Genomic DNA, 25,586 nt, shown 5'->3' with positions numbered 1-25,586 from the left:
TCTTTGACTCACAGTTCCTGAAGAAGGGCTTATGCCCGAAACGTCAATTCTCCTGCTCCTTGGATGCTGCCTGACCTGCTGCACTTTTCCAGCAACATATTTTTCAGCTCTGATCTCCAGCATCTGCAGTCCTCACTTTCTCACAGTTGGATATCGAAATAACAAGTGCAGGGTGAATTTGCAATCTTAGTTGTGAATTATTCACTCCTCAGGAAATGTACACTTGTGTAGAGTTTGGCGATGGACAGAATTAAACTGGACCGTGATACACTCAACTTGGATAGCTCAGCATTACTCACTGTCAAATCTCTCTCTGTTGGAGAGCTCTCTGAGAAGAAAAAACGAAACACAAACCACAAGAAACTACTTCTGAATATTTAAATAACTTGCATTGCTGGGTTTTGCTCTGATATTTGCGCCTGTTCATATGCTGTTGACATTGTCCCATCTGTGAACCAGCCACTCATGTTATTTGCCACTGACAATCCCAGGAGAATTTGGAATGAATTCTGTTTTCTTTCTCTTGCAGACATATTACGAAGATGGGGAGTACATTATTAGGCAAGGAGCTCGAGGGGACACTTTCTTCATTATTAGCAAGGGGAAGGTAAGTCAAAGTCCGAGTGCATTACACAAACAGAAATTGCTGGAAAAACTGAACAGGTCGAGCAGCATCTATGGGGAGAAAGCAGAATTGACCTTTCGGGTCCAGTGACCTTTCTTTAGATCAGTTCTGAAGAAGGTCACTGAACTCAAAATGTTCATTCTGCTTTTTCTTGCAGATGTTGCCAGATCTCCTGCATTTTCCCAGCAATTTCTGTTTCTGTTTCTGATTTCCATCATCCGCAGTTCTTTGGTTTCCACTGTTTAGTGACCAATTACGTTAACCAGTGTCAAATCTTTAAGGCTGCTTGAATTGATTTCTGGGTATAATATTCCTACTGAGCAACTCAAATTCAGGAGAAAAGTGAACAACACAATGGATAACAAGAGCAAATCCTTTCTTGGTAGCAGCCCGAGGAGGCAAGCTGAACTTTATTTAAAATTTCAATATATTTATAATTCACAACAGCATTTGTGTAGCTGTTGCACATATCACACGGCTCCATGTGATACAGGACTATGTTAGACATTAGGGATTATTCATCTCCCAGAGTTTAGTTGATATGTGGAATAGACTACTATTTTCTACAGGTTTTCTGAATTTTTTCATGAGAACGCTGAACCTTTTTCTAATTGTGACAGAGGTAACTTTTTGTGCAGCTGAAAGATCTGCATTTTGATGCATCTGTTTACCTATATATAAAGTGTGTGTGTGTACACACATACACATACATACTGTGGACAGGAATCTCAGGGCTGTTAAATGTTGTTAGTTGGGTGCTATTTTATGATTTTGCTGCTTTAGTCTTTAGTCATTCTTTTTTAGAATGGAATTAGGTTTAAATACTTCATTCCCTATACCTGACAATTTACAGAGTTCTGGTTTCGTAAGGCAGATTCTATTATTGACTAGAACATTTCAGTTTTGTGACAGAATGGAATATAAACGTTGCAGTTGTTTCTGACAGTTATATTGCTTGAAACATTTAGAGAACACTATATTTAACATCTTTGCAGGATGTTTAGCACTTCTTCTGATGTATGGATGTTACTATCCTTCCATATATACCTCTGTAATTGTTAAGTGCTTTGAGAGGTTAGTCATGGCTGACATCAACCCCAGCTTATCAGGTTGCCCTGATCCTTTGCAATTCACCTCCTAGCACAATATGTCCACAGCAGGCACCATTTTCTCTAGCCTTGAATACATCCCTGGATTGCAAGGATATCAATGTCAGCCTCCTACTTATTGACTTAAGTTCTTCCTTCTATGACTTAATTCCAAACAAGCTCATCTGTAAACACCAAGATTTAGGTCGCGGCTCCCTGCTCTGTATCCTGGGGTTTCTGGCCCATTAAGCTCAATCAGTAAAAATAGGCAAAAGACCTCCTCCGCCATAACCCTCAACACCAGTGCTCTAAAAGGCTGCATACTTAACCCTGTACTGCCCACCTCATAAACTCATGACTGTGTGGCCAAATTCCATCCCAACTCCATTTCCAAGTTTGCTGATGACACCAATGTTGGAAGTCATATCCCAAACCATGGTGAGACAGAATAAGGAAAGAGATAGAGTGTTTCATGGCATGGTGTAAAGGCAATAATATCTCCGTCAACATCAGCAAAATGAAGGAGCTGGTCATTGACTCCAGGAAGCACAGTGGGAGCATGCTCCAGTCTGCATCAATGGAGCTGAGGTGGAGATGGTCGACAGAGCATCAGGTTCCTGGGAATGATGATCACCAACAATCTGTCCTGGTCCACCCACATTGATGCAACAGTCAAGAAAGTACAATGGTATCTCTACTTTCTTAGGGGGCTAAGAAAATTTGATATGTCCACAAGACCCCCAACAATTTTTATAGATGCACCATAGAAAGCATCCTATCTTGATGCATCACAGTGTGGTATGGTAACTGCTATTTCCAAGACCATAGGAAACTACAGAGAATCGTGTACGCAGCCCAGTCTGTCATGCAGACCAGCCTTCCATCTATTCACTCCATCTATACCTCCCACTGCCTCCTGATAACGACCAACATAATCAAAGTCCCCTCCTACCCTGGTTATACTCCATTCTACGCTCTTTCGTCAGGCAGAAGATACAAAAGTTTGAATACTCATACGAACAGATTCAAGAACAGCTTCTTCCCCGCTGTTATCAGACCTTTGAATGCATCTCTGCACCTACTCTGTGGCTGTAACACTATTCTATACTCTGTTCTGCTACCCTGATGCACTTTGTATGGTATGATCTGCTTGTATAGCGCACAAAACAACACTTCTCACTGTGTCTCGGCACACGTGACAACAATAAAATCAATCAATCAATAGGATGTTTGTGAAAATAATTGCTCAATCATTGTGGAAGGTAGGAATGTAGTTATTTTTTCCAAGCAAACTTTATTTAATTATCTCTGCAAAAGCCAAATTATTTTAACCACAGAGATCTATTAACGTCAAATGCAAATTAGTCTGGATGTGGAAATCTGAAATAAAAACAACAAGTGCTGGAGGAAATTGGAATGTGTGGCAGCATCTGTGAAGACAGAACCGAAACATTGTGAGTCTAATGTGACTTGTCTTCAGACCATAGTTCCACAATTTCAGTTTTGAAGAAATGTCATATTGGACTCAAAATGTTTCTTTCTCCAGTGCTGCTACCATTAGATAGGGAATGCAGTATCTGAATTACCTTTTGGACTCAATTTTCTCCATGACAGGCTAGCAGTCAGGCTGAGAGCCAGAACACTCCATGGTAGTTTCATTGCAACTCAATGAATCCAGAGTCTTATGTGGTGTTAGTGTGAACTGTTTTTTGATAAGTCACCTACTCTCTACTTGGCTTGGAACAGAAAGCTGATTAGGTTTTGGAAGGGGGAGCTTGGTATTGTGACTATGCAAAGAAAGCTATCTGCTTATACTACCCCATTAATTCCTCTTTTAAATTGGATTCTTGCTGTCTGAATGGATTCGAGTGTAAATACCTTGATCTGTATGGCACAAGGAGAAACTTGGGAAAATGGCCAGAAGAAGGGAATATCAGTTCGCTTCTGTACTCTGCCCTCTTCCAAATGTTCAGTGTGGACATAGGACAATAATGTAAGCAGTTGTGAAGCCTCTTGAGTGGAACAGCCAGATAGGTTTGACTGTAAGAATAAAGTACAGGTTAAGGTTTAAAGGAACTTGTCAATGCAGATAGGATCATCTGCCCGGCTATCCTAGTGCGTTTGGAACAAGCGGAATGATGATTTAGATGACGGAGAAATTGTATCTACTCCTATAAGTGAAAAATCAATGTCGGTGGTTCTTTGTTTAATTTTGGCAGGTGAATGTGACACGGGAAGAGTCATCAAATGAAGAAGCTGTATTTCTTCGGACATTAGGAAAGGGAGATTGGTTTGGAGAAAAAGCTCTGCAGGGGTAAGTCCATTGGGAAACAGCCTATTTTACTTTAGAAGCTTAATATGAATTAATTTCTATTGAAAGGAATGTTCATTTTTGTTGTAAAATGAGAGGAAGTTTGCAGATGCTTGACTCAAAATGTCTTGTTTGATCTTCATGTAAGAGATTGCATGTAACTATTTGATAGGAGTCACTATAGGCAAAACTAATGGGCCTGTGGCGAGCCAGTGTCGACCTGGAGATACTCAGAACATTATTGGAGCATGTTATAATTCTCCAAACTGAGATGAATGGATTCATGTAATAAAAGTTGGTTCTCATGTATAATTGCCACCTACTGAATCCTTGATGATGATGTCCTGCAAACTGCATTAGTGCAAAAGTAACAATACAAATGCCCCAGTGGAGTCTTTCTGTGCTCCCAATAATTGTGACATTTCTTAATAAAATAGCTTCTGCTGTTCTTCTTCATTGAATCCCTAGAGTGCAGAAGCAGGCCATTCGGCACTGATCCTCTGCAGAGCATCCCATCCATACTCAACCCCCTACTTATCCCCATAATGCTGCATCTCCCAGAGCTAACTTACCTAACCTGCACGGTCTGGATACTATAGGCAATTTGGCATGGTCAATTCACCTAACCTTTGGACTGTGGGATGAAACTGGAGCATCCGGAGGAAACCCACACAGACATGGGGAGAATGTGCAAACTTCACACAGACAGTTGCCCAAGGCTGGAATCAAACCCAGGTCCCTGGCGCTATGAGGCAACAGAGCTAAACACTGGGTCACCTTGCCACCCTCAATTCCATTTCTATTTGAAAACAATGAATGGTCACCGCATCTACCATACTTAGCGGTCACCATGTGAGGGTCATGTTACATGACCTCATGTATGATGATCCTTCCATCATTGTACTCAATCTGTGCAGCATCCATTATTGCACCATCTTTCACTGACATCAGCATTCCTGCCTCTTGCGAATTTCTGCTGCATATTCTGTCACTGAGCTGCCAGAAGGTGATCTAGAGAACTCAGCCAGGATTAGGGCAGGGATGTGGTCTGACACTGTACACATATACCACTCACGGCTGACTGGTATACAGAAAGTCACTTGAATATTCTTGCAGCGAGATGTAAGCTTATGGAAAACAGATCAGTAAAGTTGCGGGAAAGCAGAATGCAGTAATGAAAGACACAGACACTATAAGCTGTCCCCATGTACAGAGAGTGTTTGGATCCATGGTGCTGAATCTGTTAACCCAGCACTCAGTTTCAGTTATGGCTGATAAAGAAAATAGACAGTCAGCGACCTGGCTTACTGTTGTGTGAGCTGATTGCCTAATACTTGTCTTTTAACATGTTAAGCACCGAAAAACATTTGTACTTTGTGAATCTGCACAACAGCCTATATTTAGGATAAGGATTTATTGACCATTGGTTAACTGTTGTTGAACTAAGTCAGGGGATTTTGCAAACACAATAATACAAACATTAATGTGCTTTTCTTAAACTTCTCTCTGTGCTATTTCAGTGGATGGATTAGCCCAGTTATTATCCCTTCTTAAAACAGCACTGGGAGGCATTTGTCCATTGCTATCCTGTGGCCTGATTCCAGGGTCTGGCAGTGATTGATTTGTCTCTTAACCAAGAAATGTTGAGTCAGCAGCACTGGCTGCCTGCTTCCCATTTGTATCCCTCAGCAGCAAGGATCTACTTCAAGGTCAACCCATGACATTTCCACTCGGACTGTGGGCCACATGCCATGTGCGCAGTTGGATCGATGCCTCCATGCTCATGACACAATGCTGTCTTGATCTAAATTAGATTTTTTCAGAAACCTTCAGAGTTGTTTGCATATGGACCCCAAATCTTACCAGCAGCACCCTTTCATGTGTTTGAAGTTACCCACCAAGACTGACGCTATCTACTATACTTAAACATTACCAATCATCAAAGGTAATGTCAATCTTTCTATCCACATTAATGTTTGAAGAACTCTTGTCTTGCAGCTTGTGTTATTTTGCAAGAAGTATCCATTTTTGATTTTTTTTTTGTCACCATTTTGTTATTTTCTTCTCACTTTTGTGTCAGTTCATTTCTCCTCAGTGCCTTTTCTTGGCAGATACAAGTCTCAAAATCTTTTGTTTGATCTTCGTGTAAGAGGTTGAATGTAACTATTTGATAGGAGTCACTGTAGGCAAACCTAACGTGTCTGTGGCGAGCCAGTGTCTACCTGTAGGTACTCAGAACGTTGTTGGGGCATGTTATACTTCTCCAAACAGAGATGAATGGATTCATACAATAAAAGTTGGTTCTCAAGTATAATTGCCACCGACTGAGGACAATCATCTTTTCTGACCAGTCCAGTATTGCTGCTTGCTGATGTTTGACAGGGAGAGTTGTGTGAAGTGGTTTGTAGTGACACTTCAGATAGTGTTGGGAGAGAGAGTTGAAGTGCAATGTTTCCAAAAACAAAATGAGCACCCACGCCTAATTTTCTGGGACGTCAATGACAATCAAGGAACACAATGGCAATTAAAACAAAAATATTTAGACATTCCTCCCAAGTTTTATTAGAGAATAAATGATTTTTGGATCTTGCTGATTGTGAGATTTAATACCGTCACAGGACTCATTTTATTCATATTCTGATGATACATGGAATATAATCAATGAGGTAAATAACTTCTGGCAGAGGAACTTGCTGTACATTTGCTTGCAACAGGGTATCGCTGTCTAATGCAGCAATGTCTATATTATCCCATATAACAGGAAAAAACTGGGATGTGGGTGATAGCAGAAAAACAGCCGCTGGGGATTTGGCTTAGTGAACCATAGTCTTGTCGGAAAGATTATTAGAAACGCTTTAGTGTTTACTCCTTTAGTTATGCTTCACTAGTGTCCTTTAGGGAAGGAAATCTGCTGGCCTCACCTGGTCTGGCCTGGAGATGACCCCAAACCTAGAGCAATGTGGTTAGTTTGGAATTACCTCTGGACAATAAGGAATGGGAAATAAATGCTATCCTAACCTGCGATAACCACCTTCCATGGACGAAAAGATAAATATCAAATCTCTCATCAATTGTACAGGTAGCTAGAAGTAGACTGTAACTCAGCATGGTTCATACTCCCCTTCAATTCCTGGATTGTATGTCACTAGTCCATTACAGATCCCATCTTATTTTTATCCCAGTAAAATCAAAGGTGCAAAAGTCAGACAAGTTTTGGACAGGTGATGGGTTCCATCAGATAAGCATCGAGACTTTGAAGGTGAACGTAACCTGAAAGCTCTGATTTTACAAAACTACAGCTTTCACTGTACTGCCAGGTTGAGGACTGGGGGTAGATTCTTATCGGGGTCTGGACAATGCGTGCTATGGTGAGAAATCCTGATGGAACTGGATCGGCTTGATGTGGGAAGAATGTCCCTGATGTTTGGGAAGTCCAGAATTAGAGGTCACAGTCTAAGAATAAGTGGCAAGCCATTCTGGACTAAGATGAGGAAGAATTTCTTCATTCAAAGAGTTGTGAACCTGTGGAATTCTCTCCCACAGGAAGCTGTTGGGACCAAGTCATTAGAAAAATTCAGGATGGAGCTAGATGTGATCCTTGCAGCTAAAGGGATCCAGGAATTTGGGAAGTGGGTGGGATGATCAGCCATGATCATATTAGATGATGGTGCAGGCTTGAAGGACTGAATGGCCCACTCCCGCACCTATTTTTGATGTTTCTAAATGTGGCAGAACCACAAGTCTAGTGAAGTCAATGGCAACGTCAGGAAAAAGTGGCTGCATCTACTAACTGAGTTTCAGGCATCAAGATGAGATTCTGGTGATTGCTTGTTAACAAACTGCAAATCTTGCCTCATTAACTTCTTATTCTACCATCCGCCACAAGCAAACCAGACATCGAGAATTCTCTGTTTGGCAGTCAGAGCGGAGATAGCCACTCCAACACACTGCTTGCTTTGGGAAAACTTGCATGTTGGATACCAGGCAGCAACATCTCAGCATACGCTCCACAGGTACTGGCCGCACACACTCCAGGTTCATGGACATTGGCATCCATGTACCAGCCTCGAAAATCCCCTAGGGCACATCTCTGATCTAATTACAGTTCCTATACTTTAATGCAGCATCAGCAACCATAATTTTAATGCTGCAGTTCAGACACCCCCACCCCGGGCTCAGAGACATGCATCCAGCTTGTAAATTGGACCAGGCTGCAACTTGAGTTGTTCAATTAGCACTCACACACTTTGAGCCTACCTGGATGCTCATAGTGCCCCCTGCCTTGTCTTGCTTTTTTTCCCCATCAGCCAGAGAGACCAGGCTCACAATTGCCATGATATTTAGCACAGAGACAAAGTCAGAAAGGTTCTCATGGTTGTCAGCCAACCACAGTCAAGTGAGATAGCCTTCCATTAGCAGGTCCCAGCACAGTAAGTCAAAGGCAGCCTACAATACCATTCTGGGGGCTTGGTTACTGTTAAGCAGCTACTCAGGCTGGTCAGAATCAGGATCTTCTCCTCAACAGGGATGAGGGGCCATGTATTGGACAGCCCACCATCTCTCTTGACTATTCCTGCCCTATTGTGGGCTGCTTTTGTCTGGGATAAGGCAGAGGTGGGTAATATTGGAGATAAAATTGGATGGCACTGTTGTTTGTGAAGCTGGGTAGGCAACCCTAGCGAGTGAGTAGGTGGTACAGAGGGCATGCCATGTTAATGGCATTGAGGTTGAAGAGGGTGATGGAAAGTGTTGCAGGCAATAGTGAAAGTGGCAGAGATAGACTCAGTGTGAGGTATTGGAGAGATGATGCTTCAAAACACTGAGGATCAATTGATATTTTTAGGATTGAAATAAATGGTTTTCAGAGTATGTGGATAAGCTACGTGGTAACTGGAGGTTGGGACACACAACACGCAACACCTCTGCTTCCCCCCCCCCCCGGCAAGATCTTCCAAGTCATTGGCAGATCCTCACAACTTTGCAGCATTTGCTTTTAAGAGAAACAGAGCGTAGAAATAGATACACAAAAAGGCAGAGTGAAGCTGTAAATAAATACACAGCAAATTGCCCAAAGGGAAAAACATTTGAGAGCATCTCCACAGATTCTTTGCATCCTGCGCAGGTGCTGACACCTAGAGGATAATACATTGCTATTTTGAACAGACCAATGGGTTTTAATAATGCCTCAGGGATTACAATCTGTCTCTCTCGAAAGCATAGACATAATCGCTGCAGTAAGCAGTAATTCAGTTTCTGCAGAGGGTGTATTGTACAGTCAGTTTGTTAATGGGACTTTAATCGTACTGAAACTCCAACACTAAACATCTGATTCATCCTGGCCTTTTGATTAAGTAAAGAAATGAAATTACCCAAAATGCATGTGTCTGAAGCTTTTAAAAACAAAAAACTTTTGGTTAATTTAAATTTCAATACTTGTAAACATATATCTGATTTCATTTTGAAGATGTACAGAATGCCCATTAAATGTTATGAAACTGCGTATCTTTAGAAGTTATGAAAGATATATAAAATGGAAGGCTGGAGATAAATCAAATGATGCTGGTGATAAGTAAGCATGAATCTTGGGCAGTTTTCAATATCATCTCAAAGTCATGATTGATTACTTTTCACTATTGTTTACCTTTGACAATGTATATCAGCTGATTTATTACTAAAGCTTGTTTTAGTTGTTCACTGAAGTTGTTTTCCATTTAATGACAGTGTTCCACCTCATCTATTGTCAAGTATAATTCAGAACTCATTTTGCTTCAAATTATGATGGGTAGGAGTGAGACCAGGACTGTGTTTAGCGTGTACTAAAAGGAGAGGTCAGATTAGATAGAGGCAGACTGTTTCCAACAGTTGAGTCAAGAACAAAGGATCAGAGAGATGGAGCTGAACACCCGTGTGATTAGGAGCAGGAGGACGCCACTTAGCCCCTTGAGTTTGCTGTACAATTCACTAAGATTGTGGCTGATCTGATTCCCCCACATTTCCAGAAACTCTCCAATAACTCACCTCCTTGCTTATCGAAAATCTACCTTCCTGTGTCTTAAAGCCATTCAAGGAGTGTGCTTCCACTGGCAAGACTCGAGAGCCTCTGTGAGAAAACGTATCGTCTTGTTGCTGTCTCTGTCTTAAATAGGTGACCCTGAATTTTCACGATATGACCCGTGGGTTTATATTTTCACTCAAGGGAAATCCTTTCCATATGCACCTGTCAAGACCAAGCGAGATGATTTATGTTTAAACAAGTCACCTCCTGCCCATCTAAACTCCACTGGGTACAGGTATAGCTAGTACAACATGTCCTACTCATATAACCCGTCCATTCCAGGTATCATTTTAGTAAACTTTCTCTGGAATGCTTCCAGTACACTTACATTCTTCCTTAAATAAAGAGACCGATACTGTACATAATACTCTATATGTGGTCTCAATAATGCCTTGTGTAACTGAGGCATAACCACTTATGTTTACTTTCATTTCCTCTTGCAATAATTGATAACATCGTAAACATTACCATTTGTGGTTCTTTGTTGTACTTAAATGATGACATTCTGTTGGTTTTCCTAATGACTTGCTTTACCTGCATACTAAGACTTTATGCTTAATGCACTAGCTCTACAATCTCATATTTTAGATTTTTTTTTATCCTTTCTGCCCAAAATGGACATTTTCACATTTTCCCATTCTATCCTCTATTTGCTAATCTTTAACCCCTCACTTAACTTATCATACCCAATTGTACACTCCTTATATCCTCTTCATAACTTGCCTTGCTGTCACCAAATTGTTTATGTAAATAGTAACAAGTCAGGCTCCAGCACACATTCCCTGTGAAGTGCACTTGTTACATGTTGCTAACTGGGAAATGACCCATTTATGCCAGTTTTCTGTTTCCTGAGAGCTCAGTTGCCTTCTGTCCATACCAACAATTTCCTCCCGATGTCATAAGCTTTTGTTTTCCAGAACAACATTGCATGTAAGAGCTTTAGAACAGACGGCAGGAAAGTCTATGCAGAGAGAGTTGGGGGGTTTCAATTTTTGGTTCTGATCATGTTCTTCCAATTTTAACCTGGGGTAGAATTAATCTGCTGCCCTCCCGCCCACTCCCGACTTGTCTGTAGTTTCTTGGGTGAGTGAACAAGGCCTGGACTGTCTGCCTTGCCAAATGGTCAATTATTGAGAGCTGCTCGGTCACACTTTTTCAGCCAATGAGAGGGTCTCAGTGACCAGCAGGCACTAGATACTTTGCCCTGCTCTGTCCTTGAGTGGGGAGCCGGTGGGGACTGAGGGATGGGGTGGTTATGGGACTTATCCCAGCTCTTCCCGACCTGTCTCGATGTACCAACATGATCCCCAACTCCTCCTCCTCACAATCTTGGGGTTTTCTCTTGTGCACTCCCCTTCAGAATACCGAGCCATAGAGATATACAACACGGAACACACCATTCGATCCAACTTGCCCATGCCGGATATTCTAAACTAATCTAGTCTCATTTGCCAAATCCCTCTAAACCCTTCCTATTCATGTACCAATCCAGATGCCTTTTAGATGTTGTACTTGTACCAGGCTTCACCACTTCCTCTGGCAGCTCGTTCCATACACGCACCACCTTCTGTGTGAAAACGTTGTTCCTTAGGTGCCTCTTTTATCTTTTCCCCATCACCTTAAATCTATGCCCTCTAGTTTTAGACCCCCCTAGCCCTATGAAAAAGACCTTGGCTATTCTCCCTTTTCATGCACTTCATGATTTTATAAACCTTTATAAAGTCACCCCTCAATCTCTGACGTTTCAAGGAAAACAGTCCCAGCCTATTCGGCCTCTCTCTATAGCTCAAACCCTCCAAGCCTGGCAACATCCATGTTAACCTTTTTTCTGAACCCTTTCAAGCTTAACAGCATCTTTCCTGTAGCAGGGAGACCAGAACTGAACACTGTATTCCAAAAGGGGCCTAACAAAGGGTGGCATAGTGGTTCAGTGGTTAGCACTGCTGTCTCACAGTGTCAGGGACTTGGGTTCGGTTCCAGCCTCGGGTGACTGTCTATGTGGTTTTCCTCTGGGTGCTCTGATTTCCTCCCACAATCCAAAGATGCGCAGGTTAGGTGAGTTGGCCAAGCTAAATTGCCCATAGTGCTCAGCATTGTGGTAGTTATTGGTAAATGTCGAGTAATAGTGAAGGAGAATGGGTTTGGGTGGGATACGTTTCAGAGGGTCGGTGTGGGCTTGTTGGGCCAAAGGGCCTGTTTCCACACTTTAGGGATTCTAATGTCAAAAACATGACCTGTACAGCTGCAATATGACATCCTAACTCATTCAGCCTGGTGGTGTTGCTTGTGGTTCCACCAAGCTCCCTCCCTATGGGCCAGGAGGTCTCGCTTTCAGTCCCATCTCTGGAACTGATGGTTGCAGAGGAGTGACATTAGACCCTTTAGATACCAGGTGAGTGATGGATTGGCTCTTGTAGATTGGAGCTGGAGGTGGGGAAGTTCAGGAGAAGGTTTTGGTTGGGTCCCATAATGGGGATGAGGTTGGTGCTGGCAGTGAAGTGAATGCAAGTGTAGTGTTGCCCACGTGGTGACAAGCTGGCAGAGAGGGATGGGCTGGGTCAAGTGGCAAGGAGTCAAAGTATCAGGCTGATGGGCAAGATTATTATTTAAAAGAACAGTAAATTATAAGGAGACTTTGATAGATTAGCTTAGTGCATGATGGCAAGGGACAAGAGCTCTACTTAAGAGAGGAAAGAAATAAAATAAAACTAAAGAAAAGAGTTTACAAAAGTGCACAGAGAAGTGTGGACTTGGACACTGGGAGAAATGCATAGAATAGTGAAAAAAATCACAAGTTATCAGATTAGCTTCTCTTTGTTGATCTCTTTAAAAGCAGTTGGAGGTAACAATGCAAATGGAAATAAAGAGATTGCAGAAGAGATGTAATTATTTTGTGTCAGTTTTCATTGGTATACTATACTCTTCCTGTGCTACCTTTCCAGGGTGAAACTCAGGCACAGTAATGTAAGCAAGAAAACAGTGTTTGAAAATAAAGGCACTTACGCTTAGGCACTGATGTTTTCACCCTTGTGTTTTCAGTAAAGTTAGTGAGGAAATTGCAACTACTTTAGCTGTAATTATTCACTGTTTTGATTAGAAAATTGAAGGTGTATCATCATTATACTAGAATGGTGATGAAGGAAACAAGGATATTATAATTAGGATTAATTAAGATTAGAGTGACTGAGCATTAAAAAAAAAACAAATCTGATCATAACACACCTAACTGAATTATTTTGAAGAAGTTAATAGTGAAGTAGCTATGGGATGTTGTCCATGGCTGTAGTTTATATGGAATTCCAGAAAGTGAAGTTTCACATGGTCTAGCTAAAATTGAAGCTCAAGGACTTGACGACAAATTATTAGGAGATGGGTTAGGCGATGGAAGACAAACAGTTGGGCCTTCCTATGATGCAGTGGTTAAGTCACTACCCTAGACCAGGAGCCCCAGGTTCAAGTCCCACCTATTCTAGAGGTGTGCAATAACATCTCTGAACAGATTGATTAGAAAAATAGATTAAATAATTTTTTAAACAAATCTCAGAAGACGAACAGTGAATCTAATGTGTTTATTTTCAAAATGGAAGGATCCATACTGGATAATTCATAGTATTTCTTAAACCCTTTGATAACACATTGTAGAGCCGTGTATTGAAGTTTATCATGATGGTAAAGTTAATTGATTGATTGGACAAAAAAGTATGACAGATGGATTTCCAAACAGTTAAGTTTGCCATTTATAGTGGAACGAAAAGAAACTGATCTAGGAATATTTTAAATGATGAAAGCTGTGACTAATGGAAGTCCAAAAGAACTTTAGAGGTTCACATTGGCAAAACGCTGACATTTAGTAATCAGGTGGGAAAGAAAAATCAAAGAACATTAATGGAATGAGAGCAAAATATAAAGGGAATAAATTTTCACTATAGCTGTACCAAGCCCTGGTAAACCATATCTGGTATATTGTGCATCATTCTGTACACTGCAGTAACTGTAGGATATATGGATGTTGGAAGGACTGTGGCACAGATTCACCAGAATGTTTCCAGAGGTAGATTGAGACAAAAGTGCAGAAACCAAACTTGTGATAGAAATGTTTAATGGGTGATTTGATTGAGTTTTTTAAGGATTTTGAAAAGAATTAGTAGAATACTTAGAGAAACATTTTCGATTAGTTGAGGTCACAGTCATTTGTGAGCACCTTCATTTATAAAGTTACAGAGATATAAAGCACGGAAACAGACCCTTCAGTCCAATTCATTCATTGCTGACCAGATATCCTAAATAGTCCGATTTGGCCACATTTCATCCATATCCCTCTAAACCCCTCCTATTCATATAACCACCAGATGCCTTTTAAATGTTATAATTGTACCACCCTTTACCACATCCTCTGGTGGCTCATTCCATACACGTACCACCCTCTGTGTGAAAAGGTTGCCCCTTAGGTCCCTTTTAAATCTTTCCCCTCTCACTTTAAACTGATGACCTCTAGTTTTGGATTTGCCCACTTTAGGGAAAAGACCTTGTCTATTTACCCTATCCATGCCCCTCATATTTTATAAACCTCTATAAGGTCACCCCTCAGCCTTCAACAATCCAGGGAAACCAGTCCCAGCTTATTCCGCCTCTCCCTATGGCTCAAACCCTCCAATCATGATAACATCCTTGAAAATCTTTTTTGAACCCTTTCACATTTCACAACATCCTTCTGATAGCAGAGGGACCAGAACTGCTCACGATATTTCAAAAGTAGTCTAACCAATGTCCTGTACAGCTGCAATATGACCTCACAACTCCTATACTCAATGCACTGACCAATAAAGGCAAGCATACCAAACACCTCCTTCACTACCCTATCTACCTACGACTTGCCTCGGCTGTAAACTCCAAAATATCTTCCCTGCACCTCTCAGCCTCTGTACCAGGTTTTTGTTCGTGAATGTACTCCTTAAAACCTATCTCTTTGACCAAGCCTGTTGGTCATCTGATATAAAGAACTGTATATTCCATTGGCCACATAGTCATTGGAATAGCACAGACTGGAGTTGGTGGTCAGTTCCATGTAGAACTCCAGGTGCAGTTTATTCTGTGGGAATTGCAGGGGAGGGAAGTAGACATTTTTGATAGACAATTTCCCTGTGTCTAAGACCCTCCAAAAGAATCCATTAAGGTTGGAGATGTTGGAGAATTCTGCTTCAATTATGCTAATAGTTTTTTTAAAAAGTTACTCCCACCAGCTCAGCTGCTCACCATCCAATAGACTTCCCTGACCCTTTACCACCACATCCCTCCAAAAGGAGCTGGATGATCTATTGCCCTGCAAAGTGCTCCCCATGGAAATCTCAAACAAAATTTGATATTTGAAAATTACAGGAGGTGACCAAAGTCTTGGTTGAAGAGGTCGATTTTAAGCAGCCTCTTAAATGAAGAGAGAAAGACAGATATGTTCTAGAGTTTAACGCCTAGGTAGCTGAAGGCAATGTCACTAGTGATGGAGTGACAAAAGTACTGGACAATGCAATACAATGCAATCTGTGTATTGTAGTAGACAACCTCATTCTTCCCCCAAATGCATTTTTATGCCTGGTACACTGATCTGGTCACATAGATATCTTTAATCACCAGCATTCGGAGCCATTTGCACTTCTTGTGTACCGAATATAATGCTGCTGCCTCAGGGAGCTATCCTTCTTTCAATAACAAATTAGGATCAGTCCTGTATTAATCTTACATGCCAATCACAAAGATTAAGAAGAACATACAACTGTCTTGCTTGTAAAAGTACAGTACTGTCATAATTCTGTCCAACAAGACAAATTATATCCCAAAAGAAAAATGGTGACACATTAGTATAATTTTCATCTGTCTAAGCATCATGTGTTTTTAAGAGGAAACCGATTAACTGGAGCTGTTCGGTGTATAAATCCTGATGCATTTATTGTAAGTTATGCTTACTGGTAATCTATTGTACTTCCCATACAATAACAATCTAGAGTACTGTCTAAATGGATTGAGGAAAGATTATTGGGATTGCATGTGTTGACCCAGGAGAGGTCTACTATTAGGACTTTCATGTACACTGCACTGTAATCACACTGAGTATTGCTGGGAGAATGCCACAATATGACTTTTTCCCACAAGGACTTGAAATGAGTGCAAAAGGGAGGTTGCATTAGGAAACAGTGGTGGATGCATTTCTGTGAGATGGAGATGGGGAATCAGATCTGCACTTTTATTAAATTTTCATACAACTTATAAACAAATCAACTAATCATTTTTTGCTTTATGTCTTCAATATGCTGGAGTCTAGAACATGGAAGAGAGCCATAAAGTTAGAGATAAACCAGTCAGGAGTGCTGTTAGCACACACCTCTTCACACAGATGAGAGTCAAAATTTGAAAGGCTTTGCTCAAAGAACTATTGAACTTTGTGAATTGAAAGTCTCAAAATTGTTAGTTTTTTTTCTTAGTGTGGATCTTAATCCTTCCAAAACCAACAGAGGGGTAAATGCAGTTAAATGAATTGACCATGATCTGACTTTGCTCCAAGTTCCACTGGAGTGGCTGAAAGGTCTCCTCCTTTTCCAATGTCCCCAAGGTCAGATTGTGCATGTCTTATATTAGAATAAGATGAATTGGTAGTCAGAGTGGAACTGAATGGATAGATTACTTCAGCTAAGCTTGAATGTTAAAACTTACATCATGATCTCAACAATCAGATAAATCCAGGAACATTTCTGTTCCACTGCTATATCCTTACCTTTTTCTAAAAGGTAACCGATTGTCAATGAGCATTTCAGTTCTTGGTGGATATGAAGTTTTGGGCTGTCTGTTGTCCACCTTGTAGTATCAGTCATTGTGTTTCAGAAGCCTGTAAGATATAACATTCAGTGAGAAGTAGATAAATGTCAGATTGGATAATTGATGGCAGTTATTGGTGGATGGACGCCTGTAGCTTATTCTTTTGTTGTGGAGACAGCAGTTTGATTTTGCAATCCGTAACTTCAGATCATTCTGTAGTGGTTTGGCTAATCGAGGCACTAAATTGTACATTTTTGCATCAACTCTGGTAGCTATAAATGAGGCCACATCACTTAACATGAACCAACCAATGTTCCACTCTGAGCACTACAAGGGTGCTGGTATGGATGAGCACATCCCAAAGTACTCTCCAGCTAATAAAGAAAATGATGGAATAACTGTATTATCTTGATGGATGCAGCTCCAACAGCAACTAAGAAGCTTGACACTCTCGAAGAAAAAGCAGCTCACTTGGCTGGCATGCTTTTGACTACATTGTGTTAACACTGTGTACCAAGATGCACTGACATCAACACCACTTCCAAACTCTCAACCACTTCTATCTTGAAGAACAAGGATACAGTTAAGATGAAGAGGTTTCAGAAGAGATATGCCAGGATGTTGCCAGGAATAAAAGTTTTAAGGTCTAAGGAGAGGCTGGATGAGCTGTGACTTTTTTCACTGGGACATAGAAGGTTGAGGGTTGGGCTTATAAAGTTTAAAAAATCATGAGGGGTGTAGATGAGGTGAATTGCTGGTGTCTTTTCCCTGGGGTGAAGAATTTCAAGTCTAGGGAATAAAGTGAGCAGAGAAAGATTTTAAAAAGACATGCAGAGCAACTTTTTTACACACTGTAGTTTGTGTGTGGAATGAACTTCCAGAGGAAGTGATGGATACAGGTACAGTTACAACATTTAAAAAACAGTTGGGTAAGTTTATGAATGAGAAATATTTGGAGGGATATGGGCCAAGCGCAGGCAGGTGGGACAAGTTTAGTTTGGGATTGTGGTCAGCATGCACTGGTTTTGGACCGAAGCTCTGTTTCTGCGCTGTGTGACTCAATGACAATGGACGTATTGGAATAACACCAGCTGCAAGTTGCCTTCTAAACCACAAGCCACCCTGACTTGGAACAATATTGCCTTTCCTTCACTGTCATGGCTTAACCCTCTGGAACTCTCTCCCTAACAATGCTGTGGACATACTTACACCCAACAGACTGTAGCAATTCAAGAAAGTGCCTCATGATGACCATCTCCAAGCCAATCAGGGAAGGGCAATAAATGCTGGCTGAGCCAACATGGCTGACATGTTGGAGAGAAAAGAAGGTACTTAGGAAATGTATTTGTGTTTCTGAACAAGCGACACTAGTAAGAATGAAATAAAGAACTACAGTTGCTGAAGATCTGAAATTGAAACAAATTGCTGGAGAAACTGAGCAGATCTGGAAGCATCTGTGAGTAGAAAGCAGAGTTAGCATTTTGAGTTTTCTGACTGTTCATCAAAATAAATGATAAAAATGATCTGGGTATGGAGACATAGAACATAGAGCAATACAGTGCAGAACAGACCCTTCTGCCCTCGATGTTGCGCTGACCTGTGAACTAATCTAAGCCCACCCCCCTACAAAATCCCATCATATCCATGTGTTTATCCAAGGATTGTTTAAATCTCCCTAATGTAACTGAATTAACTACATTGGCAGGCAGGGCATTCCAAGCCCTTACCACTCTCTGAGGAAATAACCTGCCTCTGACATCCATCTTAAATCCATCACCCCTCAATTTATAGCTATGCCATCTCGTACAAGCTGACGACACCATCCTAGGAAAAAGACTTTCACTGTCTACCTATCTAATCCTCTGATCATCTTGTATGCCTCTATCAAATCCCCTCTTAGTCACCTTCTTTCCAGTGAGAACATACCCAAGTCTCTCAGCCTTTCCTCATAAGACCAATATGTATTCTACATATTGTGGTTGAATACTTGTATTAATAAAGCTTTCAGGTGTAAGTCTCCTGAAATGAAGACACAGAATGTATCCTTTTCTGTATTTGTTGTAAACATTTCTGTAAAACTGCCCTCTGGGGGGTGTAAACTATTTGTTAATCTAGAAAATGTGAATTTTCACTTTGTCAGGAAGATTAAGACAGAAGATTATTAAAATGGAAAGTGATCGCAATACAGCGGAGTCTGTGTATTCCTGCATATGAACCTCAAATGGTTAGCAATGCAGCTACTGCAGTTAATTAGGAAGGCAAATAGTGTTGACTTCATTGCAAGGAAGTCTGAGTACAAAAATAGGTGATGGGACCACATCTAGCATGTTATTTCTGGCTTATGTGCTTAAAGGAAGATATATAAGAATTGAAAGCAGTTCAAAGAGGTTTCCCTTGACTCATACTTTTATTTAATGAGACAATAGTCTTATGAGGAAAGGTTGGGCCCATACTCATGTGAATTGAGAAGGATGAGAGGTGATCTTATTGAAACATAACTGTCTATGGAGTTTGACATGATTGTTCCTGACAATTAACAAACAAAGTGTCTCACACTTAAGACAATTTTCTATTGTGTTTTGCCTTGTCCTGCAAAGAAAAGGGCATAATGGTAATAATGGTGTGGGATATTATCTGGGTGATGTTTTTGTCATTGATGAATAGATTGAAGCTATGCAGAGACCATGAGAGTGTCTCTGTCTCTGAGTGGGTGTGAGCCTGGTAGCGTCGGGAAATGTGGTTGAGTTTTATATGTGAACCTTTCATTCTGAGCACCAGTGTGGGTGATGTGGAAGCTTGCATTGATCAGCCTGCAAGGTTGGTTTTGTCCACATGAGATATTGTGTGAAGATGTGTTCATTCACTATGACTACCCAAATGAGGTCATCAAACTTCTTGCGATTCTGCTGACAGATCCTTTCATGCAGACACCATAAATTGATCTCTTGTGGTGACCAGTGCCCGTTTCCCTTTTGACGGTGATCTTTGAGTGCCTTTTGACCTCCTGCAGAAGCTCCATCTTTCCCCTCCTACCCACAATGTCTCTAATATTGTATCATCCTCCTGGAAATGCCTTATTCCATTTTCCATCCTTTCCATTCTTATTGTTCAGTGTAATTTCCCTTTAAGAGGGACAGACTGCCTTTAAGAAGGGCAGACTGGTGCATCACATTGTATTGGGATAATGTTGTTTAGTCCCTGCTGAACACAGAGGCAGCCAAATTGCAAAGCCAATGTAGCCAGCGAGTGACTTGTTTGACCCTCTGCCAACAAATATGGGAGTCGCATTGCTGTCCATCTCCAGTAGAACAACTGCAAGCAAGTGCATTCATCATGTCCTTGTTTTCTTTTTATTGATGTCTTATTAAAGAAATGGACTGTGTTAGCCTTTCATCACTGTCAAGGGATCATCTTCTTCCAAGTCTTCAATAGAGAGAAAGTGTGGTGCAATCTCCAAAGTTGACTGGATAAAGGTAGCTTCAGCACAGTGCTGATTTTTGAGGTGGTTTCACATTAAGAAAATATTGACAATTTTGTCAAAAATGCGGCTTTCCGTTAATATGTATTTTGTGCCAATTTTTGATGAAAATGTGTGGTTACTTGCATTATGTTGCGAATTGTCCAATCTTTTGTTCACTTAATGGCAATGAAGATCAAAAACAGTGCTGAGTGAGGATTGGGGAATTTTTTTCAACTTTCATTTAGGGATATGGGCGTTGCTGCAGGGCCAGTATTAATTGCCCACCCCCAAATGCCTTTCAGAGAGTGGGACTGAGCTATTTTCTGAAATTGCTGCTGTCCATTTGCTGCAGGTGTAATCCCAATAGCTTTTGGGAGAGAGTTCCAGGATTTTGGCCCAGTAACACTCAAGGAGCACTGATGTATTTCCAAGTCAGGATGGTGAGGGGAATGTGTTTGTGGTGGTGTTCCCATATATCTGCTGTCCTTGACCTTGTAGAAAGTAGTGGTCATAGGTTAGGTGGATCCTATAGTTGGTACACACTGCTACTAGTAAGCATCGGTGGTAGAGGATTTGAATGTTTGTGGATGTGATGCCAGTCATATGGGCTGCTTTGTCCTGGATGGTGTCAAGCTTCTTGAGTGGTATTGGAGCTGTACTCATCCAGGCAAGTGGGGATATTCCATCACATTCCTGACTTGTACCTTGTAGATAGTGGACATGTTTTAGGGAGTCAGGAGATGAGCTACTTGCTGTACTATTCCTAGCCTCTGACCTGTCCTTGTAGTCACTGTATTTACATGGTAAGTCCTGTTCATTTTCTGGTCAATGGTAATCCCCTATGTACTGAGGAATCACAAATGATGCTAGAAATTGTGCAGTCATGAGTAAACATCCTCATTTCTGATGTTATAATGGAGGGAAGGTCACCACTGAAGCAGGTGTTGCTGGTTGGACCTAAGACATTGCCTTGAGGAGCTCCTCTAGAGATGTCAAGTATCTGAGGTGACTATCCCTAAACAACCACAGTCGCCATCTTTGTACAGGTATGATGGGCTCTGGCCCAAAACGTCGAATTTCCTGTTCCTTGGATGCTGCCTGAACTGCTGTGCTTTAACCAGCAACACATTTTCAGCGTCTTTGATGTCAGACATGGTCAAATGAGGCCTTGATGTCAAGGACCAACCATCTCATCTCTGGAATTTAGCTTTTTTTGTCCATGTTTGAACGAAGAAAGAATGGGGTCAAGAGCTGAGTGACCCTGGCAGAACTTAAACTGAGCATGTGTGCTTGGCAGGCACTGCATGACAGCGCTGTTTAACTGGCGGTCAATTGTGGGCTGATGGAAAGGAAATTAGCCAGATTGGATTGGTCCTGCTTTTTGTGGAATGCATACACCTGGGCTGTTTTCCAGATTGATGCTAGTGTTGTAGCTGTACTAGAACTGCTTGGCCAGGGGAATGGCCTGTTCTGGAGCACATCTCTTCTGTACTAGGACCATGAGATTCAGGAGCAGAAACAGGCCATTCGGCCCCTCAAGTCTGATGTGCCATTCAATCAGATGATGGGTGATATGATAATCTGCAACTCTACTTAGAGTCATAGGGTCCTTGAGATGTATAGCACATAAGCAGACCCTTCGGTCCAATTTGTCCATGCCGATCAAATATCCCAACCCAATCTAGTCCCACCTGCCAGTATCTGGCCCATATCCCTCCAAACCCTTCCTATTCATATACCCATCCAGATGTCTTTTAAATGCTGTAATTGTATCAGCTTCCACCACTTTTTCTGGCAGCTTATTCCATGCATGCACCACCCTCTGTGTGAAAAGGTTGCCCCTTAAGTCCCTTTTAAATCTTTCCTCTCTCACCTTAAACCTATGACCTCTATTTTGGACTTGTCCACCATAGGGAAATGACCTTGTCTCTTTACCCTATCCATGCCCCTCTTGATTTTGTAAGCCTCTATAAGGTCACCTCTCAACCCCTCCGACGTTCCAGGGAAAACAGCCCCCGCCAATTCAGCTTCTCCCTAAAGCTCAAATCCTCCAAACCTGGCAGCATCCTTGTCAATCTTTTCTGAACCCTTTCAAGTCTCACAACATCCTTCCAATAGGAAGGAGACCAGACTTGCACGCAATATTCCAAAAGCAGCCTAACCAACATCCTTTCCTTTTCCCCATAACTCTTGATTCCCTCACTGATTAAGATGCGTCTGTCTCACCCTTGAATATGCTCAATTCACCAGCCTTGACAGCCTTCTGCAGTAAAGAATTCTACAAATTCACAACCTTCTGGTCGAACAAATTCTTCCTCACTGTCTTAAAAGGGCAACAACTTATTCTGACATTCTGTCCTCTGTTATTAGACGTTGTTTCCCATTGTGAGACAATCATTTTCACATCTAACCTGTCACGTCCCCTCAGAATAATAATAGCAATAAAGTCACCTTTTGCTCTTCTAAATTCAAAAGAGTACAGGCCCAATCTACTCAAATTCTCATTATGACTCTGTCCCTCCTTACACAGGCTCAACTTCATGCTGGAAGAGCTGACTATTGCTGGAATGCTGACAGAGCCTATGGCCATTGCTTTCAGCTGTTTCTTCATATCTTATGGTGTGAATCAAATTGACTGAAGTATATAGTAGCTATAACTATTTTCCTTGCCATTTCCAGCCCTTGTCTGATTGAGGGGACATATGCTCAATATTATATAAAATAATTTAATCTGAATGAGTTTTTGTCTATTAATCACACTTTCCTGATTAATTAGCATAATCTCTCAAACTTTTCTTTTAATCACACAACTTGATTTTTTTCTTCCGTAGAACCCTAGTTTGTACTTGGCTCGTTTCCTGACCTTTTTCTTCAATGTACAGCTTCATGATCTACTTTTGTCTGAATCACCTTTTATTAAATCTGGTTAGCTTTTTTTAAAAAATCTGTAATTACCTGTTCTTCTTAAAACTTCTCAGCAAACATGTGCTGAAAATGCCCACTGCTAATGCTCTCAGTAAGAGTTGATTGGTTTAGCCATATCTTTACCTGGTTAAGGAATGATGAAGCAGTGTGCAGTGAAAGAAACGTTAATTTCAGTGGCACCAATATTGGTGTCGTTAACAGCATAAAAAATTAAATGACGGTGACATGGTATTGTGATCGCTACATTAACAACTATTGCTCATATATGGCAGTGGAGTGCTTCTATTCCTGATGTAGTAATCCATAGACCTGGATAAAGACAGGAGCTGAGCTCCCACCATGGTAACATATATTTAACTTCTTCATAAAAAAACTGGAAAATGTGGTTATGCAGCTGTTGGATTGTTGCAAAGACTCAGTTCCACAACAATGGAAGAAAATTTGTTTGATTGGTCAATGGTTGCCCGTGTGACTGGAAAGTTGTTTGTAGTGGTGTTCCACAGGCTCAGTGTTGGGACCCCTGCTGTTTGTTTTGTATATTAACTTGAACATGGGGGGCACAATTGGGAAATTTGCAGCTAACACAACAATTGGCCATGTAGAGAATAGCTGTAAGGTCCAAAATGATATAGATGGGTTGATGAGGTTGGCAGGCAAGTGGCAGGTGGAGTTCAACCCTGAGATGTGCAAAGTAATGCATTTAGGCAGGTCAAACAATAAAAGGAATTAGGAGAAAGTGAGGACTGCAGATGCTGGAGAAGGGAGTTGAAAAGTGTGGCACTGGAAAAGCACAGCAGGTCAGGCAGCATTCGAGGAGCAGGAGAGTCAATGTTTCAGGCAAATATCCTTCATCAGGAAGGGTTTGTGATGAAGGGCTTATGCCCAAAATGTTGATTCTCCTGTTCTTCGGATGCTGCCTGACTTGCTGTGCCTTTCCAGCACCACAATTTTGGCAATAAAGGGAATTACACAATAAATGGGAAGAGACTGAGGGGACGATGAAGTGAGATATCTTGGCATCCAAGTGCACAGCTTCCTAAAGGTGGCAGTACAGATAGGTAAGGTTGTACCAAATGTTCTCCTTCATTGTCAGAGGTGCAGATTACAAAAGTAGGGCTATAATGATGAAACTGTATAAGACACTGGTGAGGCCACATCTGGAATATTGTGTGTAGCTCTGGTCAGCACATTACAGCAAGGACATAATTTCACTGGCAAGAGTGCAGAGAAGATGTACTAGAATGTTGCCCCAGGGCCTGGGAATTGTAGCAATGGGGAGAGACTGGAGAAGTTGGGGTTGTTTTCTTTGGAACAGGGAAGGCTGAGGGGCCCATTTACAAAATTGAGAAGGTTAGAGATAGAGTCGACAAGAGGAGCCTGTTTCCTTAGCAGAGTTCAAACCAGAGGTCATAGATTCAAGCTAAGTGGCAGAAAGGAATGGAGGGGATATGAGGAAACATGTTATACTCAGAGGCTGGTGGATGTCTGGAATTCACTGCCTGAGTTGGGGTGGAGGCAGAGACCATAAATTATCCTAAAAAGTATCTGGATCTGTAATATAGGTGCTGTAAGCCGAAGGGCTATTGGCCGTGTGCAGGAAGATGGGATTAGAAAGGGCATCTGAGTATCTTCGGTTTGGCATGGACAAGTTGAACTGAACAGCTCCCTCTGCATTTCTATGGTTCTAAGGTGCAGAAACCAAATTAGGTCATTCAACTTACTGGTCTGCCCCACCATTCAATGATATGTTTCTCAACCCAATCTCCTGCCTTCTCCTTATAACCCTTGGTCCCCTTACTAATTAAGAACCTATCTATCTCTGTCTTAAGTACAATCAATGACTTCATCTCCAGAGCCTTCTGCAACAATGAGTTTCCTTTATTCACCACCCTCTGAAGAAATCCCTCCTTATCTCAGTTCTAATGGGTCGTTCCTTCACACTTCTCCTTCTGGTGTGTCCAGACATTCTCAGTATTCTGTAAGGTACAATGAGATTTCCCCATCCCCATCCCCACAATCCTACTAAACTCCATTGAGTACAGACCCAGAGTACTCAAATGACAAGATCTTCATACTGGGATCATTCTTCAAAAATCTCTTCTGTAATACTAACCCATCCTTCGTTAGTTATGTGGTCAAAAACTCCTCACAATATTCTAAATGTGGTCTGACCAGAGTGCTATACAGCCTCAGCAGTACATACCCTTTGTTGATTTCTAGCCCTTTCGAAATGAATGCGAACATTGCATTTGCCACCTTAACTGCCAACTGAACCTGCATCTTAACCTTAACAGAATCCTGAACTAGGAATTCAAAGT

The 25,586-nt window shown here is 41.4% G+C and overlaps 1 protein-coding gene across 4 annotated transcripts in view; it reads left to right on the top strand.

Moving 5' to 3' along the window:
• The window catches only part of prkg1b (protein kinase cGMP-dependent 1b), an 827,021-nt gene that overhangs the window by 595,492 nt on the left and 205,943 nt on the right, over positions 1 to 25,586 (top strand). For all 4 annotated transcript variants that reach the window (XM_060841873.1, XM_060841874.1, XM_060841872.1 and 1 more), the window contains 2 exons: positions 530 to 607; positions 3,933 to 4,027. In XM_060841873.1, the coding sequence (XP_060697856.1) occupies positions 530 to 607; positions 3,933 to 4,027 (173 nt within the window). The remainder of the gene's footprint in view (positions 1 to 529; positions 608 to 3,932; positions 4,028 to 25,586) is intronic.

This window comes from Hemiscyllium ocellatum, chromosome 22 (assembly GCF_020745735.1).
Source record: "Hemiscyllium ocellatum isolate sHemOce1 chromosome 22, sHemOce1.pat.X.cur, whole genome shotgun sequence".
NCBI classification, from domain to species: Eukaryota; Metazoa; Chordata; class Chondrichthyes; order Orectolobiformes; family Hemiscylliidae; genus Hemiscyllium; species Hemiscyllium ocellatum.
This window is presented reverse-complemented; position numbering and strand designations above follow the sequence as displayed.